The sequence below is a fragment of the Lissotriton vulgaris genome, chromosome 1_1 (genome assembly GCF_964263255.1).
Source record: "Lissotriton vulgaris chromosome 1_1, aLisVul1.2, whole genome shotgun sequence".
In the NCBI taxonomy this organism is placed as follows: Eukaryota; Metazoa; Chordata; class Amphibia; order Caudata; family Salamandridae; genus Lissotriton; species Lissotriton vulgaris.
In genome coordinates, this window is record NC_141685.1 from 933,938,095 (window position 1) to 933,958,290 (window position 20,196).

At 36.2% G+C, this 20,196-nt stretch overlaps 1 protein-coding gene across 1 annotated transcript in view; it reads right to left on the reverse strand.

The window, feature by feature from the left end:
- Nucleotides 1–1,754: 1,754 nt before the first annotated feature.
- Nucleotides 1,755–20,196, reverse strand: part of LOC147748206 (uncharacterized) — a 42,127-nt gene continuing 23,685 nt past the window's right edge. The window contains exons 4-6 of the mRNA XM_086927493.1: nt 12,379–12,513; nt 4,791–4,899; nt 1,755–2,195 (exon numbers count right to left, since the gene is read on the reverse strand). Of these exons, the coding sequence (XP_086783619.1) occupies nt 1,755–2,195; nt 4,791–4,899; nt 12,379–12,513 (685 nt within the window). The remainder of the gene's footprint in view (nt 2,196–4,790; nt 4,900–12,378; nt 12,514–20,196) is intronic.

Below are 20,196 nucleotides of genomic sequence, written 5' to 3' on the forward strand. Positions count from 1 at the left end.
TCCACAAAAATGTTACAGTGTGTCTCAGAGAGAGTGTTGTACAGAGGCAGTTGTAGAGAGAGGCTTTTGTAGAGAGAGGCTGCTGTAGAGAGAGGCTGCTGTAGAGAGGCAGTTGTAGAGAGAGTCAGTTGTAGAGAGAGGCAGTTGTAGGGAGAGGCTGTTGTAGAGAGAGGCAGTTGTAGAGAGAGGCAGTTGTAGAGAGAGGCAGTTGTAGAGAGAGGCAGTTGTAGAGAGAGGCTGCTGTAGAGAGAGGCTGCTGTAGAGAGAGGCTGCTGTAGAGAGAGGCTGCTGTAGAGAGAGGCAGTTGTAGAGAGAGGCAGTTGTAGAGAGAGGCAGTTGTAGAGAGAGGCAGTTGTAGAGAGAGGCAGTTGTAAAGAGAGGCAGTTGTAGAGAGAGGCAGTTGTAGAGAGAGGCAGTTGTAGAGAGAGGCTGTTGTAGAGAGAGGCTGTTGTAGAGAGAGGCAGTTGTAGAGAGAGGGTGTTGTAGAGAGAGTGTGTTGTAGAGAGAGCGTGTTGTAGAGAGAGCGTGTTGTAGAGAGAGCGTGTTGTAGAGAGAGGGTGTTGTAGAGAGAGGGTGTTGTAGAGAGAGGGTGTTGTAGAGAGAGGGTGTTGTAGAGAGAGCGTGTTGTAGAGAGAGCGTGTTGTAGAGAGAGGGTGTTGTAGAGGTAGGGTGTTGTAGAGAGAGGGTGTTGTAGAGAGAGGCTGTTTTTAGAGAGAGGCTGTTTTAGAGAGAGGCGGGAGAGGCTGTTTTAGAGAGAGAGTGGAGAGAGTGTTGTAGAGAGAGCGTGTTGTAGAGAGGCTGTAGAGAGAGCGTGTTGTAGAGAGGCTGTAGAGAGAGCGTGTTGTAGAGAGAGGCTGTAGTAGAGAGAGGCTGTAGAGAGAGCGTGTTGTACAGAGAGAGTCTTATATAGAGATAGTGTGTGGTATAGAGATAGTGTGTTGGATCGTTAAAGAGTGTCTTTTTAAAGAGAGTGTGTGTGTGTGTGTTGAAGTGATAGAGTAAGGGGTGCGTGAGAGAGCGTGTGTTCCTTACTTTTAATTTGCTGTGCCTTGTCGTGTTCAATATTTTCTGTCCATTAAATTCATGTACTGTGACATGAGTTAACATCACATATTCCCCAATGTTTATTGAGAATAGAGTAGCCTCTCTCCATAATGTGACTTTTATGTCATCAGTGGCATCTTTTAACGTAATAGATTTTATTGCCGTATTTTGTCCATTGATGAGTACAAGTTTACTTTCCTCTTCCTAAAAAAAAATATTTGTGTTAAAAATGTAAAAGCACTGAAGTCATACGTAATAATTGTCCAAGCATTGAAGACATAATTATTAAGGGCTATTGCTCTTTTCCAATGTACGGTGTTGTTCCCAACTATGTTAAAAAAAGTTGAACTTTGATGTCTCAGTTTGGCGCTCTTCTTTAAACACCTATCAACTTTACCTTTATAAATGCAGTGTAGCTTTAGCCCACCTATTTACACATTGTTAATTGTTCTTATTTGGCTGCTGTACAGATCATTTATGATGGATAGAACCCCTCATAAACATAACACCATATCTAATGTGTTACAGAGACCACACACAGAACTGCACCCACTCTAAATTAAAGAACATCTAAGCATCAAATAGTACACACACACACAAACACACACACACTGATAAAGGCAAAATAAATATTGTCAATGGCATAGACAACACCACACACACAAACGGACAACTCAAGCAGCGAGACCAACAGTATAAATCACCACAACTTACTTCTGAAATGGTCCACACACTGTCATAAGACTTCTCAAAGATGCACGCTTTATTTCTTTTATTGGAGAAGCAGATGGTGCAGGAGGCTGCAAAATGTTTTCAGCTTCTTGAATTAGCGCTTGAGTTATAGTCATTGCAGGAAATTTGGTAACTTTGCTTTGCTTAGTAATCAGAATTGTGTTGTTTTTAATTATAAAATTGCGTATAAGTAGTCCACAGGTTTTTTGTGTCTGCTGATATAAACTTTCCTGGTAGCACGTAGCTTTAATTGTTCCAGTTTTGTCTGCCAGAGCCAAATGAAATAGAACTTTATTTTCTTGTTTGGCGTTCTTGTAATTTGTTTTACTTGAGCACTTGATCACATTAACTCTTATGGGTTTTTCATACGGTTTGTTGTCATTGGTGGTAATGTTAGTGATTTCTTCAATAGTCAACATCTGAAATAGAAATATAGGTTACAACAAATGTTAAATACAAATCCATAGTGCTTTATGATCACTGTAATAGCATTCTAATATACCATAACTTTGAAGTATGTAATTGGTATATATATGATCTAAGATTGATTGGTAGTCTGTTGTGTAAGTGTCTATAAGTTGTGTACATTGCAACTTACTCTCAAAGAACCCAATGAGTTTGTTAGTTTGTGAATTGCTTTGAGAGACATCCACATTGAAATCTCCCACAATGATGAATTTGTGTTCTGGGTAAAAATTAGTGATACTGGTAATAATTTCTAAAAGATCTGTAATAAGTTTATGTGGTGGTTTGTAGACTATAATAATAAGGTAATCTGTGGAATGAATCTGTAATGTAAAATGTAAAATGTCTATCCCTTGGTGTGTTTCATAAATAGGTAATATCCTAAGCTCTTTCTTGTAGTAGAGTATCATCCCATGGTTAGTGTTGTATGTATGAAATTTATCAAATATCATGTGATCATATTGTTCTACATTAAAATCATTTACAGTTGAGTTCCTTGTTGTGTTGATCTCAGTTAAGCAAATAATGTCTGCTTGCATCATGTTACTATCAGCTATCATTGATGTGAAATGCTTCTGAAGTGATCGTATATTGTGTGTTATAATATTGAAATGTGTTTTGTATGTATCTAATTGTGGGATAGTGATTTCAAGTTGCATTTCGGTCCTTAATCTTTCCATTTCCTCATTAACTTTTGGGTGTATTAGAATTTTAGTTTCATCAAAATTCTGCACGTATATGTTCTGTATACATTTAGCTCTGCTTATAGCAACATAATGTAAATGATGAATTTTGCTGTTATTAAAGTGTATATAAAGTGGTTCTATAGTGCCCCCTTGTGTGCGATGTATACTACGTGCTGATGCTTGTCGTAAAGGAAATTGTTTGCGTATAACAGTAATAAATTTCTTAGTGTATTGAAAATGTCTAGCTATAGCATGTATTGGTGTCCATGACTTTTCTATTTGTGAATGATATAAATGCTTATATTCTTGCCTTGCTTTTTGCCCAACACTAATATTGTCAAATGATACCCAGACTAGAAATGGAGTATTGTTAATAATGTCAACAAATTGGACTATACCAGTTGCGCCATTTGTTAAACCATCATTTACATCCACATTGCAAGTTAAATCATAACGGAGCTGTAAAGCAATGTGTAATGTATGTGCAAGTCCCATAGTTTTCGTTGGATCCTTAGGCAATTGCTTTAGTATAGTTTTTTTGACATTTTCTGAAACATCTGAACTCACAGTATCGTTAGCTACTGTTATATACACTGGATAATCCTTGCTATGTTTATCCAAAACAATTCTGTTAATTTCATTAACTTCAACATTTGTAGACATAATGTATGGGATCGTTTCTAAGAGACTCTCATCAGGTTGCATTTGTCTTTGCTTAATTATTAGAATATCTTCTTTAGTATGCTTCCCTTCTCTTAATCTGTTTAGTAGTTCTGCAAATTGTAGATCTTCTTTTTGACGCATAATCTTCGTTAATTCAAATAGTTTAAAATGTTCTTTCCATAAGTTAATACTTAAAGGGCCATACAAATTATTAGAATCCTGAAAAATGTATCTGTCACAAACAGGTTTCAATTGGTAGAAGTCACCAATAGCTATAATTGAAATTCCTCCAAATGGTTCATTTGACGACTTTATTTCTTGTAGTCTGTTATGTATAAAATTAAACATTTTTTGACCCACCATCGAAATTTCATCTATAATCAGAACTTTAACATGCATCATTTGCATTTGAAGTGAAGTTCTATTTTCATGACTTAGTGGTTTATAATCAAAACTTTGTGAGACTGGAATTTTGAAAGTACTATGCAATGTTTGCCCTTGAATATTATGTGCTGCTTTGCCTGTTGGAGCAGTAAGTAAGACATGTATATTATCAGGATTTTCACCTGCCTTTGTATTATAGTAGCGTAGTAATGTTTGATGTAGTGCAGTTATTAGAAAGCTTTTACCAACACCAGCCCCTCCAGTGCAGAAAGTATAGCATGGAGTACTTTTCGTTTTTAACAAATTCAAGTGATGGTAAACAAAATTGAGTTGTTGAGCAGTTAAGTTGTGCATTATCTGTTGGTATTTATCATCAGGTAGAATGGAGTTAGTTAAGCTTGGTTCTTCAGTTATTGTTCTAATTCCTAAGTCTAATGACAAATCATATAGATGTTGATTTTCTTTATTCTTCCCTTCATCACATACATTTTCTGTTGGTATTAATTGAGGTGATAGAGGAGGGGATATAATATTTTCATTCCACTCTTCATTCGTAATGTTTCTAACTTCACCGTGATTATGGTTATATATTTTAACTTGTGAATCAACAACCTTTTTAACTTGTAGATACCTTTCAAAGTAAGTGTCCTTGTTAACGATATATTTATGTTCTTCTCTCCATGGATAGTGCAACATTAATAGTTCTCTATAATATTCTTCTGGCTCTTTGTCTTTGTTAAATCTGCAAAAGCGTATAATTTTTCTCCGTTTGCGCTTACTTAAAGCATACTTGCTATTTATATTCTGCATACCTACATCCTCCTCAGTACATTCTATTTCAATTTCTTCCTCATCTGAGCTGTAAAAGTTTCTTTCAGCAAGTAAATCTTCCGAGTCATTTATTTCTCTGGTATATTTTTTTTTGCTGGAGGAATTAAAATTTGAAGCATAATCAGCTAAAGTACACATTTCTAATGTTTTGGGTCTCTTGCAGTACTTAGCAATAATATTTTCACATTGAATGTCAGTCGAATTTTCTGGCAATGAATTAATAGTTTCCATATCGCGCATTAAATACGTTCTTTTTTCTGGAGGGCTAGTATTAATAAATACAAATGCCCGTGAACTTTTCCGTAATGGTATCTGAAGAATGAGATATGCTGCTTCTTGAGCACTAATTTCTGTGCAGTTGAGGAATTTGTTCCCTATGTGTTTAAGTTGTTCTTTGACATTACTATTGTTTTTCACTTCTTTAGCAGCTTGTGCAATAAGTTTGCTAATTCCTCTTTGCGATTTGCTGATATATGAAATAATATAGACTGCACAAGCATAAGCATCTAGTACAAACTGCAAGTCTATGTTTGCTCGCCAAGCTTTTAAAATCGTACTATTGTAGTTATTAATGAAGCATTCATCTGGTGTTCTTTTTAAAAAAATTGTCGGCTTTTCTAAACTAGTTTGTATCGAAGTGATATATTCTTTATTATCCATCTTAATAACACCTAAAAAATCATCAAAAGAAAGTGTGCTAAAAGTTGCATTATTCATTGCTTCATGGATACGTTTTAGATTATCTTTCCATTGCCTATCTGTGCCTTCAAGTGTCAATGGCTCTAATATGAGAGTTTTTGACATAGGATATTTTGGGTATTGATATTTACATGTTCTTTTTTCTTTCCGGCGGCAATTTTTAGTGTGCCCATGCCTTTGTAAATTTATTAAAGGCTGTAAAACAGTGTCATCTGACTTATTACATTGAATATATTGCTCAATAAAAACATTGACATCTTCTAATGGCGACACACCATAGAGGGGTGCATTTTTTACCCATAGTAATGCATGTATATGTGGAGAACCTCTCTGTTGGAATTCGACTCTGTAAAAGTAGTCAACTATTTCCCCAATTGGATTTGTCCCGTTCATCAAAACACAATTAAACAATTTCCTCACTTGATAGTCAAACTGTCTAGCACATGTAATAGGATCTTCTTGTATTAATCGACATTTTGTTTCCCAAGACATGTTATTGAATTCCTCTTCTGTGCATTCATTTAAGTTTTTAACTCTCAATAATATATTTATTAAATGGTGCCATTTTGTTTCAGCAGCAGATAAAGTCAAGAAAAAAGTTGGTATTCCAAGTTGTCTTATCATAGCAAAAAGATCTCTTTTACAACTTTCCCAATAAGGAGGTGAACTGCGTATAGTTTTCAAAACTTTATAACCTTCATTAAACTGGAACAAATTTTCAATATTATATTTTATGTCTTTAGCAGTAATATTCTTACCATCTGTATATTTTTTCCGTATAGAAATATTAATTTTCCCTTGAATTTGCTTAATATGTAATTTTTCAAGTTTAAAGAAAACATTAGTCATACTTTTAGCTATTCTTCTATCATGACTTCTTAATTCCCATTGGCAAATAGTACTATAATGTACCGGTATATGTCTTTCCTTATTGTTTGGCCTTCGTTCCCCACAATAAATTGTAGGGAAAGCCAAAAATTCTAAATCTTTATCCTCATATAAACCTCTTGGTGTATTATATTCAGCTGGAGCTAAACTTAAAACATTTACCCTATTAGAGATAATTGTTTCATTTGTTAACATAGTATCTAAATTCCCAGCTTCCATGTTGTCAGATGTATCTGAAGAATAGCTTGTGTCCGAATTATCATTTACATTGTTGATTTCTGGAGGTATATACTGCCATTCGGGGTTAATTGTCACACCATATTCATTAAACATGACACTATTGGTTGCTAGCCATGTAGCTGCCTTTTTAACGGTGTTTGGGCGAATATTTTCATAATGGGTGTGCGATTTATACATTAGTTTCCTTTTTAATTTTACTGGGATGGTCATGGCATCATTCATTTGCCTTGGTAAAATTGTAACTGTTGTCATTACATCTGCAGGTACATTAACAACAGCACCCGATAATGATTTTTGAAATCCGCGTGGTAAACTACGAATTTGTAAAAAAGGTATCCTAGGAGAAACTAATCTTTCTTCTAAATCGTATAATTCTAATTCAATTGGTACATTTGGAAATGCCATGCCATTTAGAACTGAACATGGTGGTATTTTATCTTTTCTGATGTAAGCATAGCAAGTCATACAAATTAAATTTGTTTTCTTGCTACTAATGTTACACCTTTGAAACATTTCTGTTTCACAAACAGTGCGAGTATTTTTAATTGTTTGTTTATGCCACAACTGGTTGCAAATAGTACAAACATACTCTGGTCCATGCAATATTTCACGATGGAATTTATTAATAATTAAATGGATTTGTTTATTTGCTTTGCGTTTTTCTACCACCGTTAACATTACATTTGGTGTGTTTTCTTCAACACCTTTATTTCCAAGATTGTCAATGGCTCCTTGTGCAACAATTTTATTTTTCCTTTTTTTCAGACTATGTTCTGAAAGGCTAAAGTAATCTAAGTTGATTTGAGAGTGTTTATTTGTCTCCAGAATAGAAGTACTTGTTCCTGGCAAATGAGTTTCCTTACTAGTATTGCTATTAGTCACCTTACTTTGAGTTGCTAAAGCGTCCATAGAAAGTAAACTCGCTTTATTTGCTTTTCTTTTTCGTCCCAGAAGTAAACTTACAGTTGGTCTGTTTTCTTCAAGTACTTTATTTCCAACATTGTCAAGGGTTCCTAGTGCAACAGTAGTATTTTCACTTTTTTTCGCACTATGTTCAGAAAGTCTCAAGTTAGCTTTGTTTATTAGAGACTGTTTGTTTGTCCCCATAATAGAAATACTTGTTCCTGACAAATGAATTTTCTTACTCGTATTTCTAATAGTGCCATTACTTAGAGTACCTAAAGCATCCGAATAAAGCAAAAAGATTTTAGTAACTGGAGTTAAATGACTATTTTTCTTGTGCACTCGAAGTACTCTTTGGAATGTTTGCTTCAAAATTTCTTGTACATCTATTGGTGTTAATTCAAATGGTATGCAATCCTGCGAAGGATTTCTAAATTTTTTGGCTAGATTCACTACATATTCCAAAAGTGCTTCAAAATTTTTAATTTCTAGAGTTACACAGGTTCCATTTGAATGAGGCATGCCTTCATTGTCCCTGCTATGTGAATCAAATACATAGTATGTTTGCCTATTTCTAAAAGTAGAAATGACATATACACTCATACAAAGTAGTACCCCACAGTACTTAGAAATCCCTAAATGCAATGCACTGGTAATATCTGGATAGTTTTCATCAAAACGTTTAAGGACATTACCATAGAAAGGGTTGCGTAGGCTAAGTGAATAAAACCTATTATTGTGCTCTATATATTTTGGCAAATCATCAGGATGCATAAGTGTTTCTTTGTTAAAAGAATGCATTTGTAGATATAAAGCATCTCCAAGGTCCATGATATAATGTAGATCGTTGGAGTTCCATGTATTAACTGGTTTGCATACATTGTGCAAAATAGCAAAAGTACTATTTGGTAAGCATTGCTTCCCTTTAGATGTACTATTAAATCTTGTATTACCTTGATGGAAACTGGCTTTTAAGCATCTATGCATGTTTTTTTTTACTCCCTTTACTTTATTCCTCTAAAGTCTATTCACTTAAGTAAGTCAAATTACTTATGTAATAACTATTTATAGTTGTTTCCAACCAAGAATATTATTTACCTTGATTTGTGGGTGATTGTACCTCAATGGATGAATCTGAAATGAGAGTAATGTGAATTGACAGAATATTATTTACATGAAATGACACTCTCAAATCCCAAACCAAAACAGGAAATGCAATAGTAGTTTGGAAATTTTGTATACTTTTGTCTCAGAGTGTGACAGAGGGCATGATAATAGATTGTGTGTGTGTGTGCCTGCTTTTCGTTTTATGAGCAACTTTGTAGTGTGAAAGTGTGTGATGTGTAGAGTGTATGCTTGTTGCCCTGCATACTGAGTACAGTTTGTGAAGTAGAGAAAGAATGAATGAAGTGAGATCAACATTTTTATTTTTTGTATGAAATGAGTGTTGAGAGAAAATCCTGAGAAGTAGGAAGCAAAAGATTTGAAGCATGAAAGTGAGTGAGCCAGTTAAAGTAATTGGTATTATTTTTTGTAATGTATTATTATAAACACATCATTCTGACAAAGGAAAGTTGTGAGGTAGGATAGTAAGCGGCAAAGTGTGTGCGCTTTTGCATGCGAGAGAAATGATCAATGTGAAAGTAAAATTGCTAACTCAGTTTCCCTATAAAATTGTCACTATGAGCATCCTCCACCCCCCAAATGTAAAGAGTGACAGTATTTAACGTTGGTAGTCAGAATCCCTGAGTAGCATAATGCATGGTAAAAGTGGGAGTCACCTGTTGTAAGAAAGTCGAGCAAAGCATCTGGTATTTTAAATAACAATTAGCATGAGGCTTGTTATAGTTGGAAAATAGCACGAGAAAAAACAGTTATGTTAATTTCATAAACGTTCCTGATAAGTAGCAAAGTGTTGTAAGCTTTGTGTGCCAAAGGATGGAGCAGTGGAGTAGCAACGAAATGTTGTGCAGGGAGGGGACAATTGTGTGTAAATTGCATTTGCGATATGTATAATTAGTGTGAGCTACGTATGCCGAGGGAGGAGCTGACTTTGATTGAGATTCTGTGCATTTATGGGACCTGTGCTGTGTTTGAGTAACATATGGTTCGAATTAGTGTCCCCTGTGTGTTACCATAAGGAGGGCTCATCAGAGTCGGAACGGTAGGCTGTGCAGGCATGGCCTTATTCTTTGTACAAAGCATTGGCACTTTAGTATTGAATTAGCAGGTCAAATAGTTCAAGAGATGTGGCAAAGTGGTGTGAGATGCCCGAACCAAATGCGTGAGCAGCAGAGTCGGATCACGAGTGTGCATGCATGTGACTGTGTGTTGATATGTAGTGTAAATTTGTAGTGATGTGTGGCAAATTTGTGTATGTAGTGTTTTTGTTAGTAATGTTCATGCAACTGTGCTTTATAGATGTGGCGAAGTAGTTCGATCTGTGTGTGCCTTAGGAGGGACCAGCGGAATAGGCTCAAGATGTTGTGAAAAAATTGTTGGAATGAAGGGTGTGCTAGATAATAATACGTATAGCTGTAGGAATTATAGTATGAAAAGCCGTGTGTTCTAAAGAATTTTTTTAGCTGTAAAAATTCGTTATTTAAATGTTGTGAATTGGTACAAACTGTATTTTTAACATAAAAAAAGGAGGGAATAGCGTAGTATGAAAGATGGGCTGGGCATGTAATGTACAAATGTGCTTTAAATCCCCGTTTGCCATGTTTGTTGTGTAAATTAGCACGACCCAACGTCAGAATGTCCAAATACCAATTGACATGCATGTAATAGATTGCCTAAAAAAAGTGTTTTTTTCCAAGAGAGTCTGTGGGCTGCTTGTGCGTGTTGACGTGCGTAACTAAAAGTCGAAGGTGTGTTTGAAGAACGTGCCGATGAATGAGAGAAAAGCTATGGTGTGCGTGTTTCCGTGCGAGAGACTGTGAGTGTGGGGGTGGGTTTGGGAGAGAGAATTTGTGTGTTGCTTGTGTTTTTGTGTTTATTTACGCTAGTGAAACGCATAAAAATGCAGATAAGTGAATGAGACAGAAGGTAAGGCAGGGTGGGTGGCTATGCTTGCAAGATGCACGTCTAAATGTTGTCAACGTGTGCGTGTTTCCGTGCGTGTATGGAAAAGAGAGAGAGTCTGTAAGCTGTTTGTGCATGTTACCGGGCGTGCGTGGAATAAGATAAGTAAGAGGCACTCACGTGTGCGTGTTGGCGTGCATGTGAGTGTGGGGGGGGGGTGTTGGGAGAGAGAATTTGTGGGTTTGTTGTGTTTTTGGGCGTATTTACGCGAGTGAAACGCAGAAACATGTGGATGAGTGAATGAGACAGAAGGTAAGGCAGGGTGGGTGGGTATGCTTGCAAGATGCACGTGTAAAAGTTGTCAAAGTGTGCGTGTTTCCGTGGATGAATGGAAAAGAGATAGAGTCTGAGGGCTGTGTGTTACTGTCGTGCGTGTGGACGTGCCTGATTGGGATAGGATAAGCAAGAGCCACGACCAGTTTTCGTTGGATCCTTAGGCAATTGCTTTAGTATAGTTTTTTTGACATTTTCTGAAACATCTGAACTCACAGTATCGTTAGCTACTGTTATATACACTGGATAATCCTTGCTATGTTTATCCAAAACAATTCTGTTAATTTCATTAACTTCAACATTTGTAGACATAATGTATGGGATTGTTTCTAAGAGACTCTCATCAGGTGGCATTTGTCTTTGCTTAATTATTAGAATATCTTCTTTAGTATGCTTCCCTTCTCTTAATCTGTTTAGTAGTTCTGCAAATTGTAGATCTTCTTTTTGACGCATAATCTTCGTTAATTCAAATAGTTTAAAATGTTCTTTCCATAAGTTAATACTTAAAGGGCCATACAAATTATTAGAATCCTGAAAAATGTATCTGTCACAAACAGGTTTCAATTGGTAGAAGTCACCAATAGCTATAATTGAAATTCCTCCAAATGGTTCATTTGACGACTTTATTTCTTGTAGTCTGTTATGTATAAAATTAAACATTTTTTGACCCACCATCGAAATTTCATCTATAATCAGAACTTTAACATGCATCATTTGCATTTGAAGTGAAGTTCTATTTTCATGACTTAGTGGTTTATAATCAAAACTTTGTGAGACTGGAATTTTGAAAGTACTATGCAATGTTTGCCCTTGAATATTATGTGCTGCTTTGCCTGTTGGAGCAGTAAGTAAGACATGTATATTATCAGGATTTTCACCTGCCTTTGTATTATAGTAGCGTAGTAATGTTTGATGTAGTGCAGTTATTAGAAAGCTTTTACCAACACCAGCCCCTCCAGTGCAGAAAGTATAGCATGGAGTACTTTTCGTTTTTAACAAATTCAAGTGATGGTAAACAAAATTGAGTTGTTGAGCAGTTAAGTTGTGCATTATCTGTTGGTATTTATCATCAGGTAGAATGGAGTTAGTTAAGCTTGGTTCTTCAGTTATTGTTCTAATTCCTAAGTCTAATGACAAATCATATAGATGTTGATTTTCTTTATTCTTCCCTTCATCACATACATTTTCTGTTGGTATTAATTGAGGTGATAGAGGAGGGGATATAATATTTTCATTCCACTCTTCATTCGTAATGTTTCTAACTTCACCGTGATTATGGTTATATATTTTAACTTGTGAATCAACAACCTTTTTAACTTGTAGATACCTTTCAAAGTAAGTGTCCTTGTTAACGATATATTTATGTTCTTCTCTCCATGGATAGTGCAACATTAATAGTTCTCTATAATATTCTTCTGGCTCTTTGTCTTTGTTAAATCTGCAAAAGCGTATAATTTTTCTCCGTTTGCGCTTACTTAAAGCATACTTGCTATTTATATTCTGCATACCTACATCCTCCTCAGTACATTCTATTTCAATTTCTTCCTCATCTGAGCTGTAAAAGTTTCTTTCAGCAAGTAAATCTTCCGAGTCATTTATTTCTCTGGTATATTTTTTTTTGCTGGAGGAATTAAAATTTGAAGCATAATCAGCTAAAGTACACATTTCTAATGTTTTGGGTCTCTTGCAGTACTTAGCAATAATATTTTCACATTGAATGTCAGTCGAATTTTCTGGCAATGAATTAATAGTTTCCATATCGCGCATTAAATACGTTCTTTTTTCTGGAGGGCTAGTATTAATAAATACAAATGCCCGTGAACTTTTCCGTAATGGTATCTGAAGAATGAGATATGCTGCTTCTTGAGCACTAATTTCTGTGCAGTTGAGGAATTTGTTCCCTATGTGTTTAAGTTGTTCTTTGACATTACTATTGTTTTTCACTTCTTTAGCAGCTTGTGCAATAAGTTTGCTAATTCCTCTTTGCGATTTGCTGATATATGAAATAATATAGACTGCACAAGCATAAGCATCTAGTACAAACTGCAAGTCTATGTTTGCTCGCCAAGCTTTTAAAATCGTACTATTGTAGTTATTAATGAAGCATTCATCTGGTGTTCTTTTTAAAAAAATTGTCGGCTTTTCTAAACTAGTTTGTATCGAAGTGATATATTCTTTATTATCCATCTTAATAACACCTAAAAAATCATCAAAAGAAAGTGTGCTAAAAGTTGCATTATTCATTGCTTCATGGATACGTTTTAGATTATCTTTCCATTGCCTATCTGTGCCTTCAAGTGTCAATGGCTCTAATATGAGAGTTTTTGACATAGGATATTTTGGGTATTGATATTTACATGTTCTTTTTTCTTTCCGGCGGCAATTTTTAGTGTGCCCATGCCTTTGTAAATTTATTAAAGGCTGTAAAACAGTGTCATCTGACTTATTACATTGAATATATTGCTCAATAAAAACATTGACATCTTCTAATGGCGACACACCATAGAGGGGTGCATTTTTTACCCATAGTAATGCATGTATATGTGGAGAACCTCTCTGTTGGAATTCGACTCTGTAAAAGTAGTCAACTATTTCCCCAATTGGATTTGTCCCGTTCATCAAAACACAATTAAACAATTTCCTCACTTGATAGTCAAACTGTCTAGCACATGTAATAGGATCTTCTTGTATTAATCGACATTTTGTTTCCCAAGACATGTTATTGAATTCCTCTTCTGTGCATTCATTTAAGTTTTTAACTCTCAATAATATATTTATTAAATGGTGCCATTTTGTTTCAGCAGCAGATAAAGTCAAGAAAAAAGTTGGTATTCCAAGTTGTCTTATCATAGCAAAAAGATCTCTTTTACAACTTTCCCAATAAGGAGGTGAACTGCGTATAGTTTTCAAAACTTTATAACCTTCATTAAACTGGAACAAATTTTCAATATTATATTTTATGTCTTTAGCAGTAATATTCTTACCATCTGTATATTTTTTCCGTATAGAAATATTAATTTTCCCTTGAATTTGCTTAATATGTAATTTTTCAAGTTTAAAGAAAACATTAGTCATACTTTTAGCTACTCTTCTATCATGACTTCTTAATTCCCATTGGCAAATAGTACTATAATGTACCGGTATATGTCTTTCCTTATTGTTTGGCCTTCGTTCCCCACAATAAATTGTAGGGAAAGCCAAAAATTCTGAATCTTTATCCTCATATAAACCTCTTGGTGTATTATATTCAGCTGGAGCTAAACTTAAAACATTTACCCTATTAGAGATAATTGTTTCATTTGTTAACATAGTATCTAAATTCCCAGCTTCCATGTTGTCAGATGTATCTGAAGAATAGCTTGTGTCCGAATTATCATTTACATTGTTGATTTCTGGAGGTATATACTGCCATTCGGGGTTAATTGTCACACCATATTCATTAAACATGACACTATTGGTTGCTAGCCATGTAGCTGCCTTTTTAACTGTGTTTGGGCGAATATTTTCATAATGGGTGTGCGATTTATACATTAGTTTCCTTTTTAATTTTACTGGGATGGTCATGGCATCATTCATTTGCCTTGGTAAAATTGTAACTGTTGTCATTACATCTGCAGGTACATTAACAACAGCACCTGATAATGATTTTTGAAATCCGCGTGGTAAACTACGAATTTGTAAAAAAGGTATCCTAGGAGAAACTAATCTTTCTTCTAAATCGTATAATTCTAATTCAATTGGTACATTTGGAAATGCCATGCCATTTAGAACTGAACATGGTGGTATTTTATCTTTTCTGATGTAAGCATAGCAAGTCATACAAATTAAATTTGTTTTCTTGCTACTAATGTTACACCGTTGAAACATTTCTGTTTCACAAACAGTGCGAGTATTTTTAATTGTTTGTTTATGCCACAACTGGTTGCAAATAGTACAAACATACTCTGGTCCATGCAATATTTCACGATGGAATTTATTAATAATTAAATGGATTTGTTTATTTGCTTTGCGTTTTTCTACCACCGTTAACATTACATTTGGTGTGTTTTCTTCAACACCTTTATTTCCAAGATTGTCAATGGCTCCTTGTGCAACAATTTTATTTTTCCTTTTTTTCAGACTATGTTCTGAAAGGCTAAAGTAATCTAAGTTGATTTGAGAGTGTTTATTTGTCTCCAGAATAGAAGTACTTGTTCCTGGCAAATGAGTTTCCTTACTAGTATTGCTATTAGTCACCTTACTTTGAGTTGCTAAAGCGTCCATAGAAAGTAAACTCGCTTTATTTGCTTTTCTTTTTCGTCCCAGAAGTAAACTTACAGTTGGTCTGTTTTCTTCAAGTACTTTATTTCCAACATTGTCAAGGGTTCCTAGTGCAACAGTAGTATTTTCACTTTTTTTCGCACTATGTTCAGAAAGTCTCAAGTTAGCTTTGTTTATTAGAGACTGTTTGTTTGTCCCCATAATAGAAATACTTGTTCCTGACAAATGAATTTTCTTACTCGTATTTCTAATAGTGCCATTACTTAGAGTACCTAAAGCATCCGAATAAAGCAAAAAGATTTTAGTAACTGGAGTTAAATGACTATTTTTCTTGTGCACTCGAAGTACTCTTTGGAATGTTTGCTTCAAAATTTCTTGTACATCTATTGGTGTTAATTCAAATGGTATGCAATCCTGCGAAGGATTTCTAAATTTTTTGGCTAGATTCACTACATATTCCAAAAGTGCTTCAAAATTTTTAATTTCTAGAGTTACACAGGTTCCATTTGAATGAGGCATGCCTTCATTGTCCCTGCTATGTGAATCAAATACATAGTATGTTTGCCTATTTCTAAAAGTAGAAATGACATATACACTCATACAAAGTAGTACCCCACAGTACTTAGAAATCCCTAAATGCAATGCACTGGTAATATCTGGATAGTTTTCATCAAAACGTTTAAGGACATTACCATAGAAAGGGTTGCGTAGGCTAAGTGAATAAAACCTATTATTGTGCTCTATATATTTTGGCAAATCATCAGGATGCATAAGTGTTTCTTTGTTAAAAGAATGCATTTGTAGATATAAAGCATCTCCAAGGTCCATGATATAATGTAGATCGTTGGAGTTCCATGTATTAACTGGTTTGCATACATTGTGCAAAATAGCAAAAGTACTATTTGGTAAGCATTGCTTCCCTTTAGATGTACTATTAAATCTTGTATTACCTTGATGGAAACTGGCTTTTAAGCATCTATGCATGTTTTTTTTTACTCCCTTTACTTTATTCCTCTAAAGTCTATTCACTTAAGTAAGTCAAATTACTTATGTAATAACTATTTATAGTTGTTTCCAACCAAGAATATTATTTACCTTGATTTGTGGGTGATTGTACCTCAATGGATGAATCTGAAATGAGAGTAATGTGAATTGACAGAATATTATTTACATGAAATGACACTCTCAAATCCCAAACCAAAACAGGAAATGCAATAGTAGTTTGGAAATTTTGTATACTTTTGTCTCAGAGTGTGACAGAGGGCATGATAATAGATTGTGTGTGTGTGTGCCTGCTTTTCGTTTTATGAGCAACTTTGTAGTGTGAAAGTGTGTGATGTGTAGAGTGTATGCTTGTTGCCCTGCATACTGAGTACAGTTTGTGAAGTAGAGAAAGAATGAATGAAGTGAGATCAACATTTTTATTTTTTGTATGAAATGAGTGTTGAGAGAAAATCCTGAGAAGTAGGAAGCAAAAGATTTGAAGCATGAAAGTGAGTGAGCCAGTTAAAGTAATTGGTATTATTTTTTGTAATGTATTATTATAAACACATCATTCTGACAAAGGAAAGTTGTGAGGTAGGATAGTAAGCGGCAAAGTGTGTGCGCTTTTGCATGCGAGAGAAATGATCAATGTGAAAGTAAAATTGCTAACTCAGTTTCCCTATAAAATTGTCACTATGAGCATCCTCCACCCCCCAAATGTAAAGAGTGACAGTATTTAACGTTGGTAGTCAGAATCCCTGAGTAGCATAATGCATGGTAAAAGTGGGAGTCAACTGTTGTAAGAAAGTCGAGCAAAGCATCTGGTATTTTAAATAACAATTAGCATGAGGCTTGTTATAGTTGGAAAATAGCACGAGAAAAAACAGTTATGTTAATTTCATAAACGTTCCTGATAAGTAGCAAAGTGTTGTAAGCTTTGTGTGCCAAAGGATGGAGCAGTGGAGTAGCAACGAAATGTTGTGCAGGGAGGGGACAATTGTGTGTAAATTGCATTTGCGATATGTATAATTAGTGTGAGCTACGTATGCCGAGGGAGGAGCTGACTTTGATTGAGATTCTGTGCATTTATGGGACCTGTGCTGTGTTTGAGTAACATATGGTTCGAATTAGTGTCCCCTGTGTGTTACCATAAGGAGGGCTCATCAGAGTCGGAACGGTAGGCTGTGCACGCATGGCCTTATTCTTTGTACAAAGCATTGGCACTTTAGTATTGAATTAGCAGGTCAAATAGTTCAAGAGATGTGGCAAAGTGGTGTGAGATGCCCGAACCAAATGCGTGAGCAGCAGAGTCGGATCACGAGTGTGCATGCATGTGACTGTGTGTTGATATGTAGTGTAAATTTGTAGTGATGTGTGGCAAATTTGTGTATGTAGTGTTTTTGTTAGTAATGTTCATGCAACTGTGCTTTATAGATGTGGCGAAGTAGTTTGATCTGTGTGTGCCTTAGGAGGGACCAGCGGAATAGGCTCAAGATGTTGTGAAAAAATTGTTGGAATGAAGGGTGTGCTAGATAATAATACGTATAGCTGTAGGAATTATAGTATGAAAAGCCGTGTGTTCTAAAGAATTTTTTTAGCTGTAAAAATTCGTTATTTAAATGTTGTGAATTGGTACAAACTGTATTTTTAACATAAAAAAAGGAGGGAATAGCGTAGTATGAAAGATGGGCTGGGCATGTAATGTACAAATGTGCTTTAAATCCCCGTTTGCCATGTTTGTTGTGTAAATTAGCACGACCCAACGTCAGAATGTCCAAATACCAATTGACATGCATGTAATAGATTGCCTAAAAAAAGTGTTTTTTTCCAAGAGAGTCTGTGGGCTGCTTGTGCGTGTTGACGTGCGTAACTAAAAGTCGAAGGTGTGTTTGAAGAACGTGCCGATGAATGAGAGAAAAGCTATGGTGTGCGTGTTTCCGTGCGAGAGACTGTGAGTGTGGGGGGTGGGGGTGGGTTTGGGAGAGAGAATTTGTGTGTTGCTTGTGTTTTTGTGTTTATTTACGCTAGTGAAACGCATAAAAATGCAGATAAGTGAATGAGACAGAAGGTAAGGCAGGGTGGGTGGCTATGCTTGCAAGATGCACGTCTAAATGTTGTCAACGTGTGCGTGTTTCCGTGCGTGTATGGAAAAGAGAGAGAGTCTGTAAGCTGTTTGTGCATGTTACCGGGCGTGCGTGCAATAAGATAAGGAAGAGGCACTCATGTGTGCGTGTTGGCGTGCGTGTGAGTGTGGGGGGGGGGTGTTGGGAGAGAGAATTTGTGGGTTTGTTGTGTTTTTGGGCGTATTTACGCGAGTGAAACGCAGAAACATGTGGATGAGTGAATGAGACAGAAGGTAAGGCAGGGTGGGTGGGTATGCTTGCAAGATGCACGTGTAAAAGTTGTCAAAGTGTGCGTGTTTCCGTGGATGAATGGAAAAGAGATAGAGTCTGAGGGCTGTGTGTTACTGTTGTGCGTGTGGACGTGCCTGATTGGGATAGGATAAGCAAGAGCCACGACCAGAAAGATAATTTTGGTGGACTGTTTGTGCATGTTGCCTTGCGTGCTGAATGGAACAGAGAGATGATTAGATGTAATAGTTTCAGCAATTGAAAGACAGGGTGTTATGCTTAAAAGTAGGAAAAAAATGCACGTCTGAATATGAAAGGCAGAAAAGTGGAGATGAATGAATGAGACACAAGGCAGGGGGGGTTTGCTTGGAAGAAGCACGTCTAAATGTGGTCAACGTGTGCGTGTTCCCGTGCCTGAATGCAAAAGAGAAAGTCTGTGGTCTGTTTGTGCGTGTTGGCGGTCGTGATTGGGATAGGATAACAAAGAGACACGAAGAGAGATGTTTTTTTCGTGTATGTGTCCCAGCTAGTGAAAGACTGGAAAATTATTTGATTGTATGTATTCCTGATGCCGGTGTCACTGCACCTGCTGCACGAACGGAAAGCGTGTCTCTGAAAGAGTGTGTGCAAGGGAGAGGGGAGAGGCATGGTGAGCTGTGCTTGGTGTTAACTGAGAAGGACCCTGTAGGGCGTTGTAGGTGACAGCCCAAGTCACCACAATAAATATATTGAAAAGAAATGCGCGTCCGCCATTATTTACTGTTAAAACAAAGACAAACATGTGTCTGAAACGTGCTGGAGGGAGAGGTGGGGGTAGGAAGCGACAGTAGCAGGGGGGGTTTGCTTGCAAGATGCACGTCTAAATGTGGTCAACGTGTGCGTGTTTCCGTGCGTGAATGGAAAAGAGAGAAAGTCTGTGGGCTGTTTGTGCGTGTTGGCGGGCGTGATTGGGATATGATAACGAACAGACACGAACATGGTCCAAATGTTTGAAAAATGCCAGTTAATATTAACCCAAAATTTTCATGCTAAACCCCTTTTGAAGATATTGCGAAGTGGTGTGAGATAAGTGTCCTAAATGAGTGACCAGCAGAGTAGTAAAAAAAGTGTGTGCAAGCGTGTGACGCTTAGGTGTTATGTCATGTTGAGCACACAGACAGCTAGAGGGAGTCTATAGTGCCATTGTTAAATACCATTTGTTCACAAAGCGTTTACGGAAGACAGTTAATTCTATGACAACATTAACATCCACATGTACTTACCTAAATTAATATGTTTGTTCAAGATCACAAGTGGTACAGAATGAATTGAAAACAGTCTGTGTTGTATCTGTAAAAGAAAAAGTATAATTTACTAACATGTATTACCTCCGTCTTTGATGCTCAGTAGAGTACGATTGATCGATTTTGGGTGAAGTCAATAAAATAAATTTGTTGATTAACATTATTGTGGATCTGGCAATGTAGTTATAGGAACCATAAAAAGGAGTATTCATGAGCTCGAGTGACAGAAGGAAATCTGAAAATTAATGTTGAGTGTGCTGTTAAAGGGACCGAAAAGAGTGAACGATGACAAAAGATATGTTTAGAAAGTGGAGAGATAGAGGGGAGAATGTGTAGAGGTAGCAAGCTTGAAGCCCGCAGACGTTTGGCTCTGGCCCCCTCCCCACCTTACAGAGGTGAAAATAAAGAAGAAAATAAAAGTTGTCG